Genomic DNA, 22,215 nt, shown 5'->3' on the forward strand with positions numbered 1-22,215 from the left:
CGAGGCTCAGTTACCCTCGTGGCTCAGTTGGAAGAGCATGGCGCTTGCAGTATGCACTTACGTAAGTTGGCTGAATGGCCTTTGGGTGGTGGACTGTTCTTGATACACACAGGAAACTGTTGATTAATGAAAAATCCAGTAGCATTGCAGTTCTTGACACACTCAAAACAGTGCGACTACTACTATACCCTGTTTTAAAGCACTTAAATTGTTTGCCTAACCCATTCACCCTCTGAATGGCACACAATCCATGTCTCAAGACTTAAACATCCTTCTTTAACCTGTCTCCTCCTCTTCATCTACACTGATTGAAGTGGATTTAACAAGTGACATTAATAAGGGATCATAGCTTTCACCTGGTCAGTCTATGTCATGGAAGGAGCAGGTGTTACTAATGTTTTGTATACTCAGGACATCTTAAGCTTTCCAGAGAACATAAGATTATGAATCAACTGTCAAAATGGAGTTCAATCAGTGATCTGGGATGGTCTAGCGGTTAGGGCAGCTGCCTGTACAAATAACACTACCTTGTCAGCGTGGATTTGATTCCAGCCCTTCTGGCACAAGTCACTCAGGGTAGGGTAGCCTAGTGGTTAGAGTGTTGGACTAGTAACCGGAAGGTTGCAAGTTCAAACCCCCGAGCTGACAAGGTACAAATCTCTCATTCTGCCACTGAACAGTCAGTTAAACCTAGGCCGTCATTGAAAATAAGAATTTGTTCTTAACTGACTTGCCTAGTTAAATAAATAAAAAATTCCCGTCTTTGACTTGATTTAGTAACATGTTTCAAACATGGACAGATACCTTGACAAGAACTGACTGCACCAGACTCTTTTACAGACACGTTTCTTTAATGGAAACATCAATAGGAAACAAATTCAATAATAACAGGAACATTAGTTTCCATTCATACAAAGTGTTGTGTAAATGCCACAGTAGATTTGTCGCGGTAAACAAGGAAATTCTTAATTTCAATTCTACAGAATGCTTGTCAAATAGATACATCACCCCGCAGGTCAAAAAGGACCAAGTTGTTCCGATGACAATACCAACCAAGATCGAACATCTCTTGAAAGACTTTGGTTGCAAGCAGGACAAAAGCATCATCTTTTAGGGAGTGGTAGTGACTGTATTGACGGTTTAACTAGTGTCATGAAGGGTTGCAATGGGCTGCAATACATTCTGTAGGCTACCCGTTAGCCGATCCATTGTCACATTCTGGCTGCGTTTACACAGGCAGCCCAATTCTGACCTTTTTTTTTCACTCATTGGTCATTTGACCAATCAGATGAGCTCTGAAAAAAAGATAATGATATTAAAGGTGTGATGTGATTGGTCAAAATACCAATTTAGTGGAAAAAAAATATCAGAATTGGGCTGCCTGTGAAAACCTATAGTAGGCTACTGTTTGTGTTTCCCTGGCAGAGTGGATGAGCTGAGTTGGGCCATCAGTTGACTGCTAACTGATTTGAACAGCTTGTTGAGCAGCTGATTTTACCTCCCCCACTCCTGCAATTCGCACCCACCCTGTCTAATCACGCCGACAATGATTCGGTCGTTATCATTCAAAGAATCTGTGAGTTTTCCTCACCCATGTGTTCACGTTAGAATTCTCCCACTGCATATCATCAGGCCTATATCATCATCATCATCATGATCCTTATATTATAAACCTATTATTGTTCGTGAAGGTCTTCTTTAAGAAGTGGGGCAGTCCCAGTCCTCTCATAACCTGTAGTTTTTATGTAACCCCTGGACAACACAGACACAGCGATACAGTATCCTGCCTATTGTTTTACCTTCAAAATATAATAAAACAATTGATAAAAAAGCTGATTTATCCCGTACAAATATGTCCATTTGTTATAATCCACATAAGAATTCACACGAGACACACTGTAGCCTGAACATAGCCTACAAAGACTACTTGAACTGACGCCCAGTAGACCTGCGGTCTAAAAATAGCCTGCATAGCCTATCAGCACAAAGACACTGATGGAACAGACCGGAAAGTTTAGCTTAAAATGTTGATAAACTATAACGACTTCACATTATAATCATAGCAATGGTGGTAATATGAACACCTGGTATAATGAACACATGGTATTATGAACACCTGGTAATATGAACACCTGGTATTATGAACACCTGGTATTATGAACACCTGGTATTATGAACACATGGTAATCTGAACACCTGGTAATCTGAACACCTGGTAATCTGAACACCTGGTAATATGAACACCTGGTATTATGAACACCTGGTATTATGAACACCTGGTATTATGAACACCTGGTAATATGAACACCTGGTACTATGAACACCTGGTAATATGAACACCTGGTAATATGAACACCTGGTAATATGAACACCTGGTATTATGAACACCTGGTAATATGAACACCTGGTAATATGAACACCTGGTAATATGAACACCTGGTAATATGAACACCTGGTACTATGAACACCTGGTAATATGAACACCTGGTAATATGAACACCTGGTAATATGAACACATTCCAAAATGCAAACACTAGTCGAATGCACCACATATTCCAGCAGTTTCCTGTGACAGAGAGAGGGGGGGGGGGTGTAAAATATTTGAATGTGAATGTCTGGCTCAGTTGACGGCCCCATTCATCTATTAAATCACTGTCCTGCACACATCAATGAACCATCAGCCTGGCCTGTTCTCTCCCAGCTTCATAGTCAGAAGGAAGTGTGTAATTCCAGTCCATATGACAGGACTACAGCACAGCCAATCAGACACCATCCTTTAAGAGTCATGCCCCCCCCCTGTTGGACTATGCATTGTACACATTGCTAGTTGGGCCATGGGGTGTGGGCATTCCAATGAGTTGGGTCCGGGGATGTTGGATCAGAATCTGTTGTATTTATAAACAGTTTAAGGTACAATGTAGGTACGGTACTGCATTGAAAAGCCTACAAACACCGCTTCCAGCTGTCCCCTGGCGGCGATTCTAAATACTCAATATTCAATCAAATCCTCCTGCTGCAATATCATTTTACTCCTGCGACAAAAATGGGTCAAATTAAGATCCGACATCTGTAGGGTGCCATTTTCAGACACAGCCAATGTCTGGGCCATGTGAAACATTGGTAAACAATGTCAGCGTGCAAAATGACACCCTATTCCCTATGTAGGGTACTACTTTTGACCAGGACCCATAGGGAATAGTGCACTACTTTTGACCAGGACCCATAGGGAATAGTGCACTACTTTTGACCAGGACCCATAGGGAATAGTGCACCACTTTTGACCAGGACCCATAGGGAATAGTGCACTACTTTTGACCAGGAAAAATCTGTGCACTATATAGGGAGTAGGGTGCCATTTCAGACACAGACAATGGCTCATTCCCAAAACCTCTAGGGTCTTACGTTACAGACAACATCTAGCCAGTCAAGACAATACACAGAGGCAGCATACTACAATAACATAGACAATTCAATACCCACATGAGGAATTGTTGGCACAACACACTGACTTACCAATATGAAGGCACATCAACTGCATATTAACTGCACATATTGACCACAGAGTTGTACCACAGAGCTGTACCACAGAGTTGTACCACAGAGCTGTACCAAAGAGCTGTACTGTACCACAGAGCTGTACCACAGAGCTCTACTACAGAGTTGTACCACAGAGTTGTACCACAGAGCTGTACCAAAGAGCTGTACCAAAGAGCTGTACTGTACCACAGAGCTGTACCACAGAGCTGTACCAAAGAGCTGTACCACAGAGCTGTACCACAGAGCTGTACTACAGAATTGTACCACAGAGTTGTACCACAGAGCTGTACCACAGAGCTGTACCACAGAGCTGTATCACAGAGCTCTACCACATTACTGTACCACAGAGCTGTATCACAGAGCTCTACCACATTACTGTACCACAGAGCTGTACCATATTACTGTACCACATTACTGTACCACAGAGCTGTACCACAGAGCTGTACCACATTACTGTATCACAGAGCTGTACCACATTACTGTACCGCATTACTGTACCACTGAGCTCTACCACATTACTGTACCACAGAGCTGTACCACATTACTGTACCACATTACTGTACCACAGAGCTGTACCACATTACTGTACCACAGAGCTGTACCACAGAGCTCTACCACATTACTGTACCACATTACTGTACCACTGAGCTGTACCACATTACTGAACCACAGAGCTGTACCACATTACTGTACCACAGAGCTGTACCACAGAGCTGTACCACATTACTGTACCACAGAGCTGTACCACAGAGCTGTACCACAGAGCTGTACCACATTACTGTACCACAGAGCTGTACCACAGAGCTCTACCACATTACTGTACCACATTACTGTACCACATTACTGTACCACTGAGCTGTACCACATTACTGAACCACAGAGCTGTACCACAGAGCTGTACCACATTACTGTACCACATTACTGTACCGCAGAGCTGTACCACAGAGCTGTACCACATTACTGTACCACATTACTGTACCACAGAGCTGTACCACAAAGCTGTACCACATTACTGTACCACATTACTGTACCACATTACTGTACCACAAAGCTGTACCACATTACTGTACCACAGAGCTGTACCACAGAGCTGTACCACATGACTGTACCACATTACTGTACCACAAAGCTGTACCACAGAGCTGTACCACAGAGCTGTACCACATTACTGTATCACAGAGCTGTACCACATTACTGCACCACATTACTGTACCACATAGCTGTACCACAGAGCTATACCACAGAGCTGTACCACAGAGCTGTACCACATTACTGTATCACAGAGCTGTACCACAGAGCTGTACCACAGAGCTCTACCACATTACTGTACCACATTACTGTACCACATTACTGTACCACAGAGCTGTACCACAGAGCTATACCACAGAGCTGTACCACAGAGCTGTACCACATTACTGTATCACAGAGCTGTACCACAGAGCTGTACCACAGAGCTCTACCACAATACTGTACCACATTACTGTACCACAGAGCTGTACCACAGAGCTCTACCACATTACTGTACCACATTACTGTACCACAGAGCTCTACCACATTACTGTACCACAGAGCTGTACCACTGAGCTGTACCACAGAGCTCTACCACATTACTGTACCACAGAGCTGTATCACAGAGCTCTACCACATTACTGTACCACAGAGCTGTACCACTGAGCTCTACCACATTACTGTACCACAGAGCTGTATCACAGAGCTCTACCACATTACTGTACCACAGAGCTGTACCACTGAGCTGTACCACAGAGCTCTACCACATTACTGTACCACAGAGCTGTATCACAGAGCTCTACCACATTACTGTACCACATAGCTGTACCACAGAGCTGTACCACAGAGTAACATTCTGTCCACCAACTGGTGCCCAGCCCACATGGGCTTATAGGACACCATATCAAGTATCAAAACACTACATTAAACAAATGTAATGCCTTTAACAATGAAATGTGTAATTAGCAAACACATGTTCTAATACATAACAGTACACATACTGTTCTAATACATAACAGTTCACATACTGTTCTAATACATAAAGGTACACATACTGTTCTAATACATAACAGTACACATACTGTTCTAATACATAAAGGTACACATACTGTTCTAATACATAACAGTACACATACTGTTCTAATACATAACAGTACACATACTGTTCTAATACATAAAGGTACACATACTGTTCTAATACATAAAGGTACACATACTGTTCTAATACATAAAGGTACACATACTGTTCTAATACATAAAGGTTCACATACTGTTCTATGTAGATCATCTATATCGCTGCTGTGGGATCTTGATTAAAGGCTCAATACAATCAAACAGGTCAGGAAACACACTCAAGTGATTCCAGATTAGCGGCCATTTCAAAGGGTGAGCAATTTCCCCACTCCCACCCGACCATCTGCATACCGCACTGAAACCTTTGATATCCCTTGGTTCTTCTATTCCCTTGGTACTACCATCCAACTACACCTGTCTGTCTCACAGTCTCTCCTCTTGGTAGAGTCTCACACTCTCTCCTCTTGGTAGACCTGACCTGTCTGTCTCACATTCTCTCCTCTTGGTAGACCTGTCTGTCTGTCTGTCTGTCTGTCTCACACTCTCTCCTCTTGGTAGACCTGTCTGTCTGTCTGTCTCACACGCTCTCCTCTTGGTAGACCTGTCTGTCTTTCTCACATTCTCTCCTCTTGGAAGACCTGTCTGTCTTTCTCACATTCTCTCCTCTTGGTAGACCTGTCTGTCTTTCTCACATTCTCTCCTCTTGGAAGACCTGTCTGTCTGTCTCACATTCTCTCCTCTTGGAAGACCTGTCTGTCTTTCTCACATTCTCTCCTCTTGGAAGACCTGTCTGTCTGTCTCACATTCTCTCCTCTTGGTAGACCTGTCTGTCTGTCTGTCTCACATTCTCTCCTCTTGGTAGACCTGTCTGTCTGTCTGTCTCACATTCTCTCCTCTTGGTAAACCTGTATGTCTGTCTCACATTCTCTCCTCTTGGTGTACCTGTCTGTCTGTCTCATTCTCTCCTCTTGGTAGACCTGTCTGTCTGTCTGTCTGTCTCACATTCTCTCCTCTTGGTAGACCTGTCTGTCTGTCTCATTCTCTCCTCTTGGTAGACCTGTCTGTCTGTCTGTCTCACATTCTCTCCTCTTGGTAGACCTGTCTGTCTGTTTCACATTCTCTCCTCTTGGTAAACCTGTATGTCTGTCTGTCTCACATTCTCTCCTCTTGGTAGACCTGTCTGTCTATCTGTCTCACACTCTCTCCTCTTGGTAGACCTGTCTGTCTGTCTGTCTGTCTGTCTGTCTGTCTGTCTCACACTCTCTCCTCTTGGTAGACCTGTATGTCTGTCTCTCTCTTACCATCCACCCGTCTGTCTCTCACACACTGTCCTCCTGACAGATGTGTTTTCCATTAATAAAGCTCAGACTGGCCACTGAGTGGTTGGTGGTCCTGAGGGAGGTCATGTTTGTGTTGTTCCTGTTCCTCCTCTGGCTCTGGGACCTCTTCGCCAGGGCTCGACAACAACAACACAGCTGCTTGTTGAACTGCTTCTGGAAACTCTTGCTGAGCAGGTAGAGGGCGAAGGGGTTGACACAGGAGTTAGTGAAGGCCAGGATACGGGCTCCCACAGTGAAGATGAAGTGGGCCATGGAGGTGTCCACTTCGGAGTAGTGGTAGGAGCGGTTGAGGTAGATCACGTGACAGGGGAGCCAGCACACGGCGAACAGGCCCACAAACACCAGGACGGTCTTGGCAAGGCGCTTCCTGGACTCTATCTGTGATGTTGTGGAGAGAGAGAGATGAAGATTAAGAAAATAGAAGAGATGATGAAGAATAAAATAGAAGAGATGAAAATAGAAGAGATGATGAAGAATAAAATAGAAGAGATGATGGAGAAGAACTAGAATAAAATAGAAGAGATGATGAAGGAGAAGAAGAAAATAGTAGAGATGATGAAGGAGAAGAAAATAGTAGAGATGATGAAGGAGAAGAAAATAGTAGAGATGATGAAGGAGAAGAAGAAGAAAATAGTAGAGATGATGAAGGAGAAGAAGAAGAAGAAAATAGTAGAGATGATGAAGGAGAAGAAAATAGTAGAGATGATGAAGGAGAAGAAAATAGTAGAGATGATGAAGGAGAAGAAAATAGTAGAGATGATGAAGGAGAAGAAAATAGTAGAGATGATGAAGGAGAAGAAAATAGTAGAGATGATGAAGGAGAAGAAAATAGAAGAGATGATGAAGGAGAAGAAAATAGTAGAGATGATGAAGGAGAAGAAGAAGAAGAAAATAGTAGAGATGATGAAGGAGAAGAAAATAGTAGAGATGATGAAGAAGAAGAAAATAGTAGAGATGATGGAGAAGAAAATAGTAGAGATGATGAAGGAGAAGAAAATAGAAGAGATGATGAAGGAGAAGAAGAAGAAGAAAATAGTAGAGATGATGAGGGAGAAGAAGAAGAAGAAAATAGTAGAGATGATGAAGGAGAAGAAGAAGAAGAAAATAGTAGAGATGATGAAGGAGAATAAGAAGAAGAAAATAGTAGAGATGATGAGGAAGAAGAAGAAGAAGAAAATAGTAGAGATGATGAAGGAGAAGAAGAAGAAGAAAATAGTAGAGATGATGAAGGAGAAGAAGAAGAAGAAAATAGTAGAGATGATGAAGGAGAAGAAGAAGAAGAAAATAGTAGAGATGATGAAGGAGAAGAAGAAGAAGAAAATAGTAGAGATGATGAAGAAGAAGAAGAAAATAGTAGAGATGATGAAGGAGAAGAAGAAGAAGAAAATAGTAGAGATGATGAAGGAGAAGAAGAAAATAGTAGAGATGATGAAGAAGAAGAAAATAGTAGAGATGATGAAGGAGAAGAAAATAGTAGAGATGATGAAGGAGAAGAAGAAGAAGAAAATAGTAGAGATGATGAAGGAGAAGAAAATAGTAGAGATGATGAAGGAGAAGAAAATAGTAGAGATGATGAAGGAGAAGAAGAAGAAGAAAATAGTAGAGATGATGAAGGAGAAGAAAATAGTAGAGATGATGAAGGAGAAGAAAATAGAAGAGATGATGAAGGAGAAGAAAATAGTAGAGATGATGAAGGAGAAGAAAATAGTAGAGATGATGAAGGAGAAGAAAATAGTAGAGATGATGAAGGAGAAGAAAATAGAAGAGATGATGAAGGAGAAGAAAATAGTAGAGATGATGAAGGAGAAGAAAATAGTAGAGATGATGAAGGAGAAGAAAATAGTAGAGATGATGAAGGAGAAGAAAATAGTAGAGATGATGAAGGAGAAGAAAATAGAAGAGATGATGAAGGAGAAGAAAATAGTAGAGATGATGAAGGAGAAGAAAATAGAAGAGATGATGAAGGAGAAGAAAATAGTAGAGATGATGAAGGAGAAGAAAATAGTAGAGATGATGAAGGAGAAGAAAATAGAAGAGATGATGAAGGAGAAGAAAATAGTAGAGATGATGAAGGAGAAGAAAATAGTAGATGATGAAGGAGAAGAAAATAGTAGAGATGATGAAGGAGAAGAAAATAGTAGAGATGATGAAGGAGAAGAAAATAGTAGAGATGATGAAGGAGAAGAAAATAGTAGAGATGATGAAGGAGAAGAAAATAGTAGAGATGATGAAGGAGAAGAAAATAGTAGAGATGATGAAGGAGAAGAAAATAGTAGAGATGATGAAGGAGAAGAAAATAGTAGAGATGATGAAGGAGAAGAAAATAGTAGAGATGATGAAGGAGAAGAAAATAGTAGAGATGATGAAGGAGAAGAAAATAGTAGAGATGATGAAGGAGAAGAAAATAGTAGAGATGATGAAGGAGAAGAAAATAGTAGAGATGATGAAGGAGAAGAAAATAGTAGAGATGATGAAGGAGAAGAAGAAGAAGAAAATAGAAGAGATGATGAAGGAGAAGAAAATAGTAGAGATGATGAAGGAGAAGAAAATAGTAGAGATGATGAAGGAGAAGAAAATAGTAGAGATGATGAAGGAGAAGAAAATAGTAGAGATGATGAAGGAGAAGAAAATAGTAGAGATGATGAAGGAGGAGAAAATAGTAGAGATGATGAAGGAGAAGAAAATAGTAGAGATGATGAAGGAGAAGAAGAAGAAGAAAATAGAAGAGATGATGAAGGAGAAGAAAATAGTAGAGATGATGAAGGAGAAGAAAATAGTAGAGATGATGAAGGAGAAGAAAATAGTAGAGATGATGAAGGAGAAGAAAATAGTAGAGATGATGAAGGAGAAGAAAATAGTAGAGATGATGAAGGAGAAGAAGAAGAAGAAAATAGTAGAGATGATGAAGGAGAAGAAAATAGAAGAGATGATGAAGGAGAAGAAAATAGTAGAGATGATGAAGGAGAAGAAAATAGTAGAGATGATGAAGGAGAAGAAAATAGTAGAGATGATGAAGGAGAAGAAAATAGTAGAGATGATGAAGGAGAAGAAAATAGTAGAGATGATGAAGGAGAAGAAAATAGTAGAGATGATGAAGGAGAAGAAAATAGAAGAGATGATGGAGAAGAAAATAGTAGAGATGATGAAGGAGAAGAAAATAGTAGAGATGATGAAGGAGAAGAAAATAGTAGAGATGATGAAGGAGAAGAAAATAGTAGAGATGATGAAGGAGAAGAAAATAGAAGAGATGATGAAGGAGAAGAAAATAGTAGAGATGATGAAGGAGAAGAAAATAGTAGAGATGATGAAGGAGAAGAAAATAGAAGAGATGATGAAGGAGAAGAACTAGAATAAAATAGAAGAGCTGATGAAGAAGACAGACCCACCTGTCTTCTGACGTGCACGTTGCCCTCCACCGGCATATTATAGGCACTCCTGATCAGGCTCCTGGCGATGAACAGGTAATAGACTGATATAACCGACAGAGGAATGACATAGAAGATGAGGAAGGAGGCCATGGAGTGGATCTTGGGGTGCAGTTCACCATCGTGGGGATAGGGGGCGCAGGTGATGAAGGTCTCATTGGTGCTGTGGATGCTGAACGAGCGGAGGTCTGAGAAGACAGCCTCGGGGACAGCCAGGGTCATGGAGAAGAGCCAGATCACTGCAGCCCGCAGGACAATCCTCGCCGGGGCATTGGAGGCCTGGATGTCCATGGGCTTCACGATTGCCTTGTACCTGGAGGATGATAGAGGAGGAGGAGGAAGACGTGATCTCCTCAACTTAGGCCACCTGTTCAGAAGTATGTGTGACGTATGATTCTTGATCTCTGCTTGCCTTATACAGATGTCTTGCTAGCACTTGGGTTGTGTCCTGAATGGCACCCTATTCCCTATGTGGAGCAAGGCAATATAAAGGCACCCTATTCCATATGTGGAGCAAGGCAATATAAAGGCACCCTATTCCCTATGTGGAGCAAGGCAATGTAAAGGGAATAAGGTGCCCATCGGGACACAGACAGTTTTCCTCTAACCAGGTGCTATCCTTCAAAACCCGATTGTTCTCCAATCAACTCTACATTCTCCTGTTTCTCATTTTTTCTTCATATTTCAACCCCTCGGTTCCTTTTACTGTTTGGTAAAGCGCGTCATGTCTGCTAACTGAATGAATATTTTCTATTGACGTCAGACGGGACCATAAGATGTTGATTGTGCATCAACATTCATTCTATTCAATTCCTTCTATTCTATTCATTCTATTCTATTCATTCTATTCTATTCATTCTATTCTATTCTATTCATTATATTCTATTCTATTCATTATATTCTATTCTATTCATTATATTCTATTCTATTCATTCTATTCTATTCATTCTATTCTATTCTATTCATTATATTCTATTCTATTCATTCTATTCTATTCATTCTATTCTATTCTATTCATTATATTCTATTCAAGTCCTTCTATACTATTCCTTCTATTCTATTCATTCATTCTATTCAATTCCTTCTATTCTATTCATTCATTCTATTATATTCCTTCTATTCTATTCCTTCTATTCTATTCCTTCTATTCTATTCCTTCTATTCTATTCATTCTATTCTATTCATTCTATTCTATTCATTCTATTCTATTCATTCATTCTATTCAATTCCTTCTATTCTATTCATTCATTCTATTATATTCCTTCTATTCTATTCCTTCTATTCTATTCCTTCTATTCTATTCCTTCTATTCTATTCATTCTATTATATTCATTCTATTCTATTCATTCTATTCTATTCTATTCATTATATTCTATTCAAGTCCTTCTATACTATTCCTTCTATTCTATTCATTCTATTCTATTCATTCTATTATATTCATTCTATTCTATTCATTCTATTCTATTCTATTCATTATATTCTATTCAAGTCCTTCTATACTATTCCTTCTATTCTATTCATTCATTCTATTCAATTCCTTCTATTCTATTCATTCTATTATATTCATTCTATTCTATTCATTCTATTCTATTCTATTCATTCTATTCTATTCAAGTCCTTCTATACTATTCCTTCTATTCTATTCATTCATTCTATTATATTCCTTCTATTCTATTCCTTCTATTCTATTCCTTCTATTCTATTCCTTCTATTCTATTCATTCTATTATATTCATTCTATTCTATTCATTCTATTCTATTCTATTCATTCTATTCTATTCTATTCATTATATTCTATTCAAGTCCTTCTATACTATTCCTTCTATTCTATTCATTCATTCTATTCAATTCCTTCTATTCTATTCATTCTATTCTATTCATTCTATTATATTCATTCTATTCTATTCATTCTATTCTATTCTATTCATTATATTCTATTCTATTCATTATATTCTATTCAAGTCCTTCTATACTATTCCTTCTATTCTATTCATTCATTCTATTCAATTCCTTCTATTCTATTCATTCTATTCTATTCATTCTATTATATTCATTCTATTCTATTCATTCTATTCTATTCTATTCATTATATTCTATTCTATTCATTATATTCTATTCAAGTCCTTCTATACTATTCCTTCTATTCTATTCATTCATTCTATTCAATTCCTTCTATTCTATTCATTCTATTATATTCATTCTATTCTATTCATTCTATTCTATTCTATTCATTCTATTATATTCTATTCATTATATTCTATTCAAGTCCTTCTATACTATTCCTTCTATTCTATTCATTCATTCTATTCAATTCCTTCTATTCTATTCATTCTATTATATTCATTCTATTCTATTCATTCTATTCTATTCTATTCATTATATTCTATTCTATTCATTATATTCTATTCAAGTCCTTCTATTCTATTCATTCTATTCTATTCATTCTATTCTATTCATTCTATTCTATTCTATTCATTATATTCTATTCATTCTATACTATTCATTCTATTCTATTCATTATATTCTATTCAAGTCCTTCTATACTATTCATTCTATTCTATTCATTATATTCTATTCAAGTCCTTCTATACTATTCATTCTATTCTATTCATTCTATTCTATTCATTATATTCAATTCCTTATAATATATTCCTTCTATTCTATACCTTCTATACTATTCATTCTATTCTATTCATTCTATACTATTCATTATATTCTGTTCATTCTATACTATTCATTATATTCTGTTCATTCTATACTATTCCTTCTATTCTATTCATTCTATTCTATTCATTCTATTATATTCCTTCTATTCTATTCATTCTATACTATTCATTCTATTATATTCCTTCTATTCTATTCATTCTATTCTATTCATTCTATTATATTCCTTCTATTCTATTCATTCTATACTATTCCTTCTATTCTATTATATTCATTCTATTCTAGTCATTCTATACTATTCATTCTATTCTATTCCTTCTATTCTATTCATTCTATTCTATTCATTCTATTCTATTCATTCTATTATATTCCTTCTATTCTATTCATTCTATACTATTCATTCTATTATATTCCTTCTATTCTATTCATTCTATTCATTCTATTCTATTCATTCTATTATATTCCTTCTATTCTATTCATTCTATACTATTCCTTCTATTCTATTATATTCCTTCTATTCTAGTCATTCTATTATATTATATTCATTCTATTCTAGTCATTCTATACTATTCATTCTATTATATTCCTTCTATTCTATTCATTCTATTCTATTCATTCTATTCTATTCATTCTATTATATTCCTTCTATTCTATTCATTCTATACTATTCATTCTATTATATTCCTTCTATTCTATTCATTCTATTCTATTCATTCTATTATATTCCTTCTATTCTATTCATTCTATACTATTCCTTCTATTCTATTATATTCATTCTATTCTAGTCATTCTATACTATTCATTCTATTCTATTCCTTCTATACTATTCATTATATTATATTCCTTCTATTCTATTCATTCTATACTATTCCTTCTATTCTATTATATTCCTTCTATTCTAGTCATTCTATACTATTCATTCTATTATATTCCTTCTATTCTATTCATTCTATTCTATTCATTCTATTCTATTCATTCTATTATATTCCTTCTATTCTATTCATTCTATTCTATTCATTCTATTATATTCCTTCTATTCTATTCATTCTATACTATTCCTTCTATTCTATTCCTTCTATTCTATTCCTTCTATTCTATTCATTCTATTCTAGTCATTCTATACTATTCATTCTATTATATTCCTTCTATTCTATTCATTCTATTCTATTCATTCTATTCTAGTCATTCTATACTATTCATTCTATTATATTCCTTCTATTCTATTCATTCTATTCTATTCATTCTATTCTATTCATTCTATTATATTCCTTCTATTCTATTCATTCTATACTATTCCTTCTATTCTATTCCTTCTATTCTATTCCTTCTATTCTATTCATTCTATTCTAGTCATTCTATACTATTCATTCTATTATATTCCTTCTATTCTATTCATTCTATTATATTCATTCTATTCTAGTCATTCTATACTATTCATTCTATTATATTCCTTCTATTCTATTCATTCTATTCTATTCATTCTATTCTATTCATTCTATTATATTCCTTCTATTCTATTCATTCTATTCTATTCATTCTATTATATTCCTTCTATTCTATTCATTCTATACTATTCCTTCTATTCTATTATATTCCTTCTATTCTAGTCATTCTATACTATCAATTATTTTCTGTTCATTCTATACTATTCCTTCCATTCTATTCATTTGTCGAACATCTCATTCCAAAATAATGGGCATTAATATGGAGTTGGTCCCCCTTTGCTGCTATAACAGCCTCCACTCTTCTGGGAAGGCTTTCCACTAGACGTTGGAACATTGCTGCGGGGACTTTCTTCCATTCAGCCACAAGAGCATTAGTGAGGTTGGTCGCTGATGTTGGGCGATTAGGACTGGCTCGCAGTCGGCATTCCAATTCATCCCAAATGTGTTCGATGGGGTTGAGGTCAGGGCTCTGTGCAGGCCAGTCAAGTTCTTCCACACCAATCTCGACAAACCATTTCTGTACGGACCTCGCTTTATGCATTTTGGCATTGTAATGCTGAAACAGGAAAAGGCCTTCCCCAAACTGTTGCCACAAAGTTGGAAGCACAGAATCATCTAGAATGTCATTGTATGCTGTAGCGTTAATATTTCCCTTCACTGGAACTAAGGGGCCTAGCCCGAACCATGACAAACAGCCCCAGACCATTATTCCTCATCCACCAAACTTTACAGCTGGCACTATGCATTGGGGCAGGTAGCGTTTCCAGAGTCCAGTGGCGGCAAGCTTTACACCACTCCAGCTGACGCTTGGCATTGAGCATGTTCTTAGGCTTGTGTGCGACTCCTCAGCCAGGAAACCCGTTTCAACCCAACGAACAGTTATTGTGCTGACGTATCTTCCAGAGGCAGTTTGGAACTCTGTATTGAGGGTGATTTTTACGTGCTATGCGCTTCAGCACTCGGCGGTCCCGTTCTGTGACCTTATGTGGCTTAAACTGAGCCGTTGTTGCTCCTAGACATTTCCACTTCACAATAACAGCACTTACAGTTGACCAGGGCAGAAATTTGACGAACTGACTTGTTGGAAAGGTAGCATCCTATGACGGTGGGGCCACGTTGAAAGTCACTGAGCTTAAGGACATGTTTGTCTATGGAGATTGCATGGCTGTGTGCTCGATTTTATACACCTGTCAGCAACGGGTGTGGCAGAAATAACCTAATCCACTTTGAAAAGGGTGTCCACGTACTCTAGTATATATAGTCCAGCTGTAGTGTTTACTCCTGCACGCCTGGAGAGCCAGGTTCCATTGAGGCAGGCTCAATCAAGCACAGATAAAGTTGATTGAAATGATCTCATAGTATTTTAACGTCGGTTTTGAAAGTATATGGTTAGGATTTAAACGGAGGAAGCGTTGGGTAGCTGGTGAGGAGAGGGGAGGTATCTGTCATTTATCAATGGATTATTATCTGCTAATGGGATCGTAGGCTAAATGAGAGACATTAGAGCAAAGACACAGAACATTGTAATGGGCTAGCTGGAGACGGTATCATTATATGGCTGCCATGGTGATGGTCAGTCTATATGATGGATGTCTTCTCGTCCCACTCCACAGGGATGCACACTTTATGGCAGCGTTCCAAATGAAACCCTATTCCCTAGTGCACTACTTTTGACCAGAGCCTGTGTATACATAGGGAAAGGGTGCCATTTGGGATGCAAACTATATCATCCCAATGAATAGGTTGGTTATGGGAAGTTGTGTGGGAAGGATATAGCCTATGACCCCCCCCCCCCCCCCCCCCCCCCCACAACACACAGGCACGCCCATGCATGCAAGCACCGTCACTCATTCACTGTCACAAACACACACATGCACACACACACACACGCGCACGCACGAAGTCGCACGCTTAAACATTTCTACTCATATGTCAGATCTCATTTCTGTGACTCTAGCACATCTCATATCTCTCATCAAAGTATGATCCCACTGAACCGAATGCGTAATAACGCAACAGATTAAATCAGATTGTATCTGCATTGTCTCAGTAGCAGCATGTTCTGGACAGGTTGTACCCATACCGTTGTTTAAATTCATATAATTTCCAGCTCGATAGAGTTTAGCCGAAGAACCTCTCGCCCGCCAGAGATGCGTTCGGAGAGAATATTCGATAAGGATGGATCCCGTTTTCATCATTTTACCTAAACGACAATATGTTGAGCTTAAAGTAACTACAAGTCTACCACCATTTAACTATACAACTCTACATTAAAATACCAGATCAGTTGGCAATGGGATGTGTAGCCTATGGATAAGTTGGATAACTAAACGTCCATGTTGCAATATGGGTGTAGTAGACTAAAACAAAGTGAAGGCTATTTACCTATCAGCAGACAACGCAGTCAGGGTAAAAACAGAAACTCCGACGGAGGTGAGTTGGATGAATGGTATGAGTTTACATCCAACTCTTCCGAAGAGCCACTCGTCCGCGAGGTACCGACTGGCATCCACCGGCGCGCAAGTAACCAGGAGGACCAAGTCTCCGAACGCGAGACTCGACATGAAGAGGTTGGGGACATTCCGCATGGATTTAGAGGAAGACAATGTCTTGATGAGGGTTATGTTACCGATTAGTCCCACGACAATGATGACTCCATAAATGGCAGTGATGGCGATGCTGATGTAGAACATAGATTGTACCGAAGTGGCCCCTGTGTGATTACCGTGGTGCGCCCATTTGGACACATTCTGGTACAAATCAAATTCTTGTGTAATATGAAAAGGTTCTTCGAAGGACATTCTCTCAACATCCCATGTCTTGTTTATAAAAGTTTAAATAAAATACGCTTCATTTGCCTTACTGATAGTCTCCAACTGGTGCGTAGAAAAATGCATTTCCACTTTGGAGAGTTTTACTCTGACGTAATAGGCTACATTTATATTATCCGATTTGAAAGTGTTCTTTCTTGGACGTCGTGCGCGGTCTAACTATAGTCCCCAATCCCAACACTGATTGAGGTGGGGTTGTATTGACTAGACCACGCGACTTCTACTGTTCTTTAAATGCGCGTGCGCAAAATGCACTTTTCTGTCCTCTTTCGCGCGCTGTGGGTCTGCGCTCTCTGTCAGCAGCGTCTCTCAAGAACGGAAAAAACATTTTTTCCGGGGACAGTCTTTTTATTAATTTAATTTTAGCATTTGTTTACAATGATACAAAACGCAACTGTCTAAATTAAAATGCAATACATATTGTAGTGTAGTTAGTAGTTTTGGTTTCCTGAGCTGAACTTGAACCTGCAACCTTGCAGCCATCCACTAATTTAACACCACAAAATTGACCTTTCAGTCAAAGACCCCATGGGAAAATCTCAATTGAATTTCTCCTCACATTCTCTCTCCTCTGACTTCATCCAATGGATTTTGAGAAGGAGGTGAGGAGAAAGGATGTGAGGAATCCAGAAAATGCAGTTGATTTTGTACCAAGGCTGTGGCACTACTTGAATGCACTATTATTGAGCTTATATAGACAACATATCATATGTGTGTATGATGGATTATGTATATTGATTGTATATTGATTGTGTATAATTGATTGTATATGATTGTGTGTAACTGATTGTGTACAATTGAGCTCATCATCCTATCCCCAGGGACATTGGTGTTCTCACTTAGATATAGGAGCTCTGGTGACACTGACACTGATTTCATATCAGCTGTGAGCTGGCAGCAAAAGTCTATGGAGAGGTGATAATACCCAACCATTATTTTTATTGAACCTTGTTTCATACAGGTTATACTCATTGACAAACAATCTCTTTTACTAGAGAGGGCATTAATGGTCCTAGGAAAAAATATGTTTACCCCTGTGGATGTGATGATGTTGGGGATTCATGTTTTGTGAGAGAGAGAGAGAGAGAGAGCGGGAGGAAGAGAGGGGGAGAGAGAGAGCGGGAGAGAGGGGCAGAGAGAGAGAGCGGGAGGGAGGGAGACAGGGGGAGAGGGGGAGAGAGAGAGCGAGAGAGAGAGAGAGCGAGAGAGAGAGAGAGAGAGAGAGAGAGAGAGAGAGAGAGAGAGAGAGAGAGAGAGAGAGAGAGAGAGATTAGAAAATAAAGTATCATCCATCAGGACATCTACCAGACCTCCAGCTGACACAGTGACCGTCTCAAGTGTGACATCACATCTTCTCAGAATGGAAGAACTGAAAAGCACAGTATGTGGGTCCTTCAAGGAGACCATGTCTTTCTCTCTCCATCTCTTCTTTAAGCCTTTCCACTGCCCACCATTAAAAGGTAAAACCACAATCCTTATTTTGATCAAATGGGTAAACATGTACACTACCGGTCAAAAGATTTAGAAAACCTACTCATTCAAGGGTTCTTCTTTACTTGTATTATTTTCGGCAGGTAGCCTAGTGGTTAGAGCCTTGGACTTGTAGCCGAAAGGTTGCAAGATCAAATCCTCGAGCTGACGAGGTAAAAATCTGTCGTTCTGCCCCTGAACAAGTCAGTTTACCCACTGTTCCTAGGCTGTCATTGAAAATAAGAATTTGTTCTTAAGTTCTTAACTGACTTGCCTAGTTAAATAAAGGTAAAATAAAAATGTAATTGTAGAATAATAGTGAAGACAAAACTATGAAATAACACATATGGAATCATGTAGTAACCAAAAAAGTGTTAAACAAATCAAAATATATTTTATATTTGAGATTGGTCAATTAGCCACCCTTTGCCTTGATTGCTCACTCTTGACACTCTCTTAACCAGCTTCACCTGGAATGCGTTTTCAACAGTCTTGAAGGACTTCCCACATACGCTGAGCACTTGTTGGCTGCTTTTCCTTTAGTCTGCGGTCCAACTCATCCCAAAGCATCTGAATTTGGTTAATGTCGGGACATTGTGGAGGGCATCTGACGCAGCACTCCATCTCTCACCTTCTGGTCAAATAGCCCTTCCGCAGCCTGGAGGTGTGTTGGGTCATTGTCCTGTTAAAAAACAAATGATAGTCCCACTATAACCAAACCAGATGGGATGGTGTATCGTCTTCAAGTTGGAACTAAAAATCTCAAATTTCGACTCCAGACCAAAGGACAGATTTCCACCAGTCTAATGTCCATTGCTCGTGTTTCTTGGCCCAAGCAAGTCTCTTCTTCTTATTGGTGTCCTTTAGTAATGGTTTCTTTGCAGCAATCTGACCACGAAGGCCTGATTCTGTCCTCTGAACAGTTGATGCTGAGATGTGTCTGTTACTTGAACTCTGTGAAATGTTTATTTGGGATGCAATTTCTGAGGCTGGTAACTCTAATGAACTTATCCTCTGCACCAGAGGTCACTCTAATGAACTTATCCTCTGCAGCAGAGGTAACTCTGGGTCTGCCTTTCCTGTGGCGGTCCTGATGAGAGCCAGTTTCATCATAGCAGAGGTAACTCTGGGTCTTCCTTTCCTGTGGCGGTCTTCATGAGAGACAGTTTCATCATAGCAGAGGTAACTCTGGGTCTTCCTTTCCTGTGGCGGTCCTGATGAGAGCCAGTTTCATCATAGCAGAGGTAACTCTGGGTCTTCCTTTCCTGTGGCGGTCCTGATGAGAGCCAGTTTCATCACAGCAGAGGTAACTCTGGGTCTTCCTTTCCTGTGGCGGTCCTGATGAGAGCCAGTTTCATCATAGCAGAGGTAACTCTGGGTCTTCCTTTCCTGTGGCGGTCCTGATGAGAGCCAGTTTCATCATAGCAGAGGTAACTCTGGGTCTTCCTTTCCTGTGGCGGTCCTGATGAGAGCCAGTTTCATCATAGCAGAGGTAACTCTGGGTCTTCCTTTCCTGTGGCGGTCCTGATGAGAGCCAGTTTCATCATAGCAGAGGTAACTCTGGGTCTTCCTTTCCTGTGGCGGTCCTGATGAGAGCCAGTTTCATCATAGCAGAGGTAACTCTGGGTCTTCCTTTCCTGTGGCGGTCCTGATGAGAGCCAGTTTCATCACAGCAGAGGTAACTCTGGGTCTTCCTTTCCTGTGGCGGTCCTGATGAGAGCCAGTTTCATCACAGCAGAGGTAACTCTGGGTCTTCCTTTCCTGTGGCGGTCCTGATGAGAGCCAGTTTCATCACAGCAGAGGTAACTCTGGGTCTTCCTTTCCTGTGGCGGTCCTGATGAGAGCCAGTTTCATCACAGCAGAGGTAACTCTGGGTCTTCCTTTCCTGTGGCGGTCCTGATGAGAGCCAGTTTCATCACAGCAGAGGTAACTCTGGGTCTTCCTTTCCTGTGGCGGTCCTGATGAGAGCCAGTTTCATCATAGCAGAGGTAACTCTGGGTCTTCCTTTCCTGTGGCGGTCCTGATGAGAGCCAGTTTCATCACAGCAGAGGTAACTCTGGGTCTTCCTTTCCTGTGGCGGTCCTGATGAGAGCCAGTTTCATCACAGCAGAGGTAACTCTGGGTCTTCCTTTCCTGTGGCGGTCCTGATGAGAGCCAGTTTCATCATAGCAGAGGTAACTCTGGGTCTTCCTTTCCTGTGGCGGTCCTGATGAGAGCCAGTTTCATCACAGCAGAGGTAACTCTGGGTCTTCCTTTCCTGTGGCGGTCCTGATGAGAGCCAGTTTCATCACAGCAGAGGTAACTCTGGGTCTTCCTTTCCTGTGGCGGTCCTGATGAGAGCCAGTTTCATCATAGTACTTGATGGTTTATGCAACAGCACTTGAAATGCTGCTGATTGACTGACCTTCATGTCTTAAAGTAATACTGTCATTTCTCTTTGCTTATTTGAGCTGTTCTTGCCATAATATGAGCTTGGTCTTTTACCAAATACTGCTGTAAAACTGCTGTAAAGCTCGCTGAGTATGTGTCCTTGCATTCATCCTCCTGGGATAAATATAGAGCTTGGTCATCATAGACTTTGGTTGGATTTAGTTTAGTGGTCAAGATTGATGGTTAGATACAGTTTATGCTGGGGACTGGGGAGAACGAAATGTCACCCAATCTCAAAACCTGCGTTTCCAACTGAGACAGGGAGAGCGGGACAAAAATGTTGCTCATTGTCTGTAAGAAAAGGAAGAGAGCACTTTTAAAGATGACATTTTACCAGACTGAGACTATCCCAAAAAATTGCTTATTGTCTGTAACAAATGGCATCTTGAAAACTGGCATTTCAAATTAGAGAAATACACTTTAATAAATGGGCTATTCATTGTTTAAATCATTTTTAATAAATTAACTATTCATTATTTAAATCAACTTTAATAAATCAACTTTTAATTATTTAAATCAACTTTGATAAATGGACTATTCCTTATTTAGTCATTATTCAACCAGTGACATCTGCAATAGACAGAGAGACAGATGAACACTTGGAAAGCTATTATTCTGTCATTCATTGACTGTGTTCTTCATTGAGGAATCTAAAATGTCGTCCAAATGTCAGCCATCCTACATTCTGGAGGGCTCCTTCCTCTAAGCACTAGAACTAATGCTAGTAGTTTGAAAATGTAAGTCGCAATTCAATTTTACCCCAATTATCCCCACCCATCTTCTAGCCAGCCTTTCCAAATAGCTGCCACATGTTGATTAAATGTCAACTGTTTTGTCAGTTCAGGAAGAACGTTCCTACACAAACGCTCAGCACTGAAGGAAGCTAATCAATGAAGACAAGATAACTGTGTTATAATTTATTTGTATTCCCCCCCACAGTGTTTTACCTTGGCTATTATTTCACATTGACAAAGGAGTTTCTATTCAATGTT

General features: G+C 39.4%; 1 protein-coding gene across 1 annotated transcript; it reads right to left on the reverse strand.

The window, feature by feature from the left end:
- Positions 1-832: 832 nt before the first annotated feature.
- On the reverse strand, positions 833-17,539 carry LOC118941041 (gastrin-releasing peptide receptor). Its single transcript, XM_036951380.2, has 3 exons — positions 16,878-17,539; positions 10,346-10,697; positions 833-7,337 (listed from the first exon to the last, which is right to left on the reverse strand). The coding sequence occupies exons 1-3, from the start codon at positions 17,291-17,293 to the stop codon at positions 6,939-6,941; spliced, it is 1,167 nt and encodes a 388-aa protein (XP_036807275.1). The 5' UTR covers positions 17,294-17,539; the 3' UTR covers positions 833-6,938.
- Between the last annotated feature and the right edge of the window lie 4,676 nt (positions 17,540-22,215).

Source organism: Oncorhynchus mykiss, chromosome 18 (assembly GCF_057628025.1).
Source record: "Oncorhynchus mykiss isolate SJ-2025 chromosome 18, ASM5762802v1, whole genome shotgun sequence".
Taxonomy (NCBI): Eukaryota; Metazoa; Chordata; class Actinopteri; order Salmoniformes; family Salmonidae; genus Oncorhynchus; species Oncorhynchus mykiss.

Excerpts from the sequence above, each read along its gene's own strand:
- LOC118941041 (XM_036951380.2), bottom strand. The coding sequence starts at position 17,293 with ATGTCCTTCGAAGAACCTTTTCATATTACACAAGAATTTGATTTGTAC. Across the intron at positions 10,698-16,877 it reads ACTGCGTTGTCTGCTGATAG|GTACAAGGCAATCGTGAAGC; the intron begins GTAAATAGCCTT and ends ATCATCCTCCAG. Across the intron at positions 7,338-10,345 it reads ACGTGCACGTCAGAAGACAG|ATAGAGTCCAGGAAGCGCCT; the intron begins GTGGGTCTGTCT and ends ACAACATCACAG.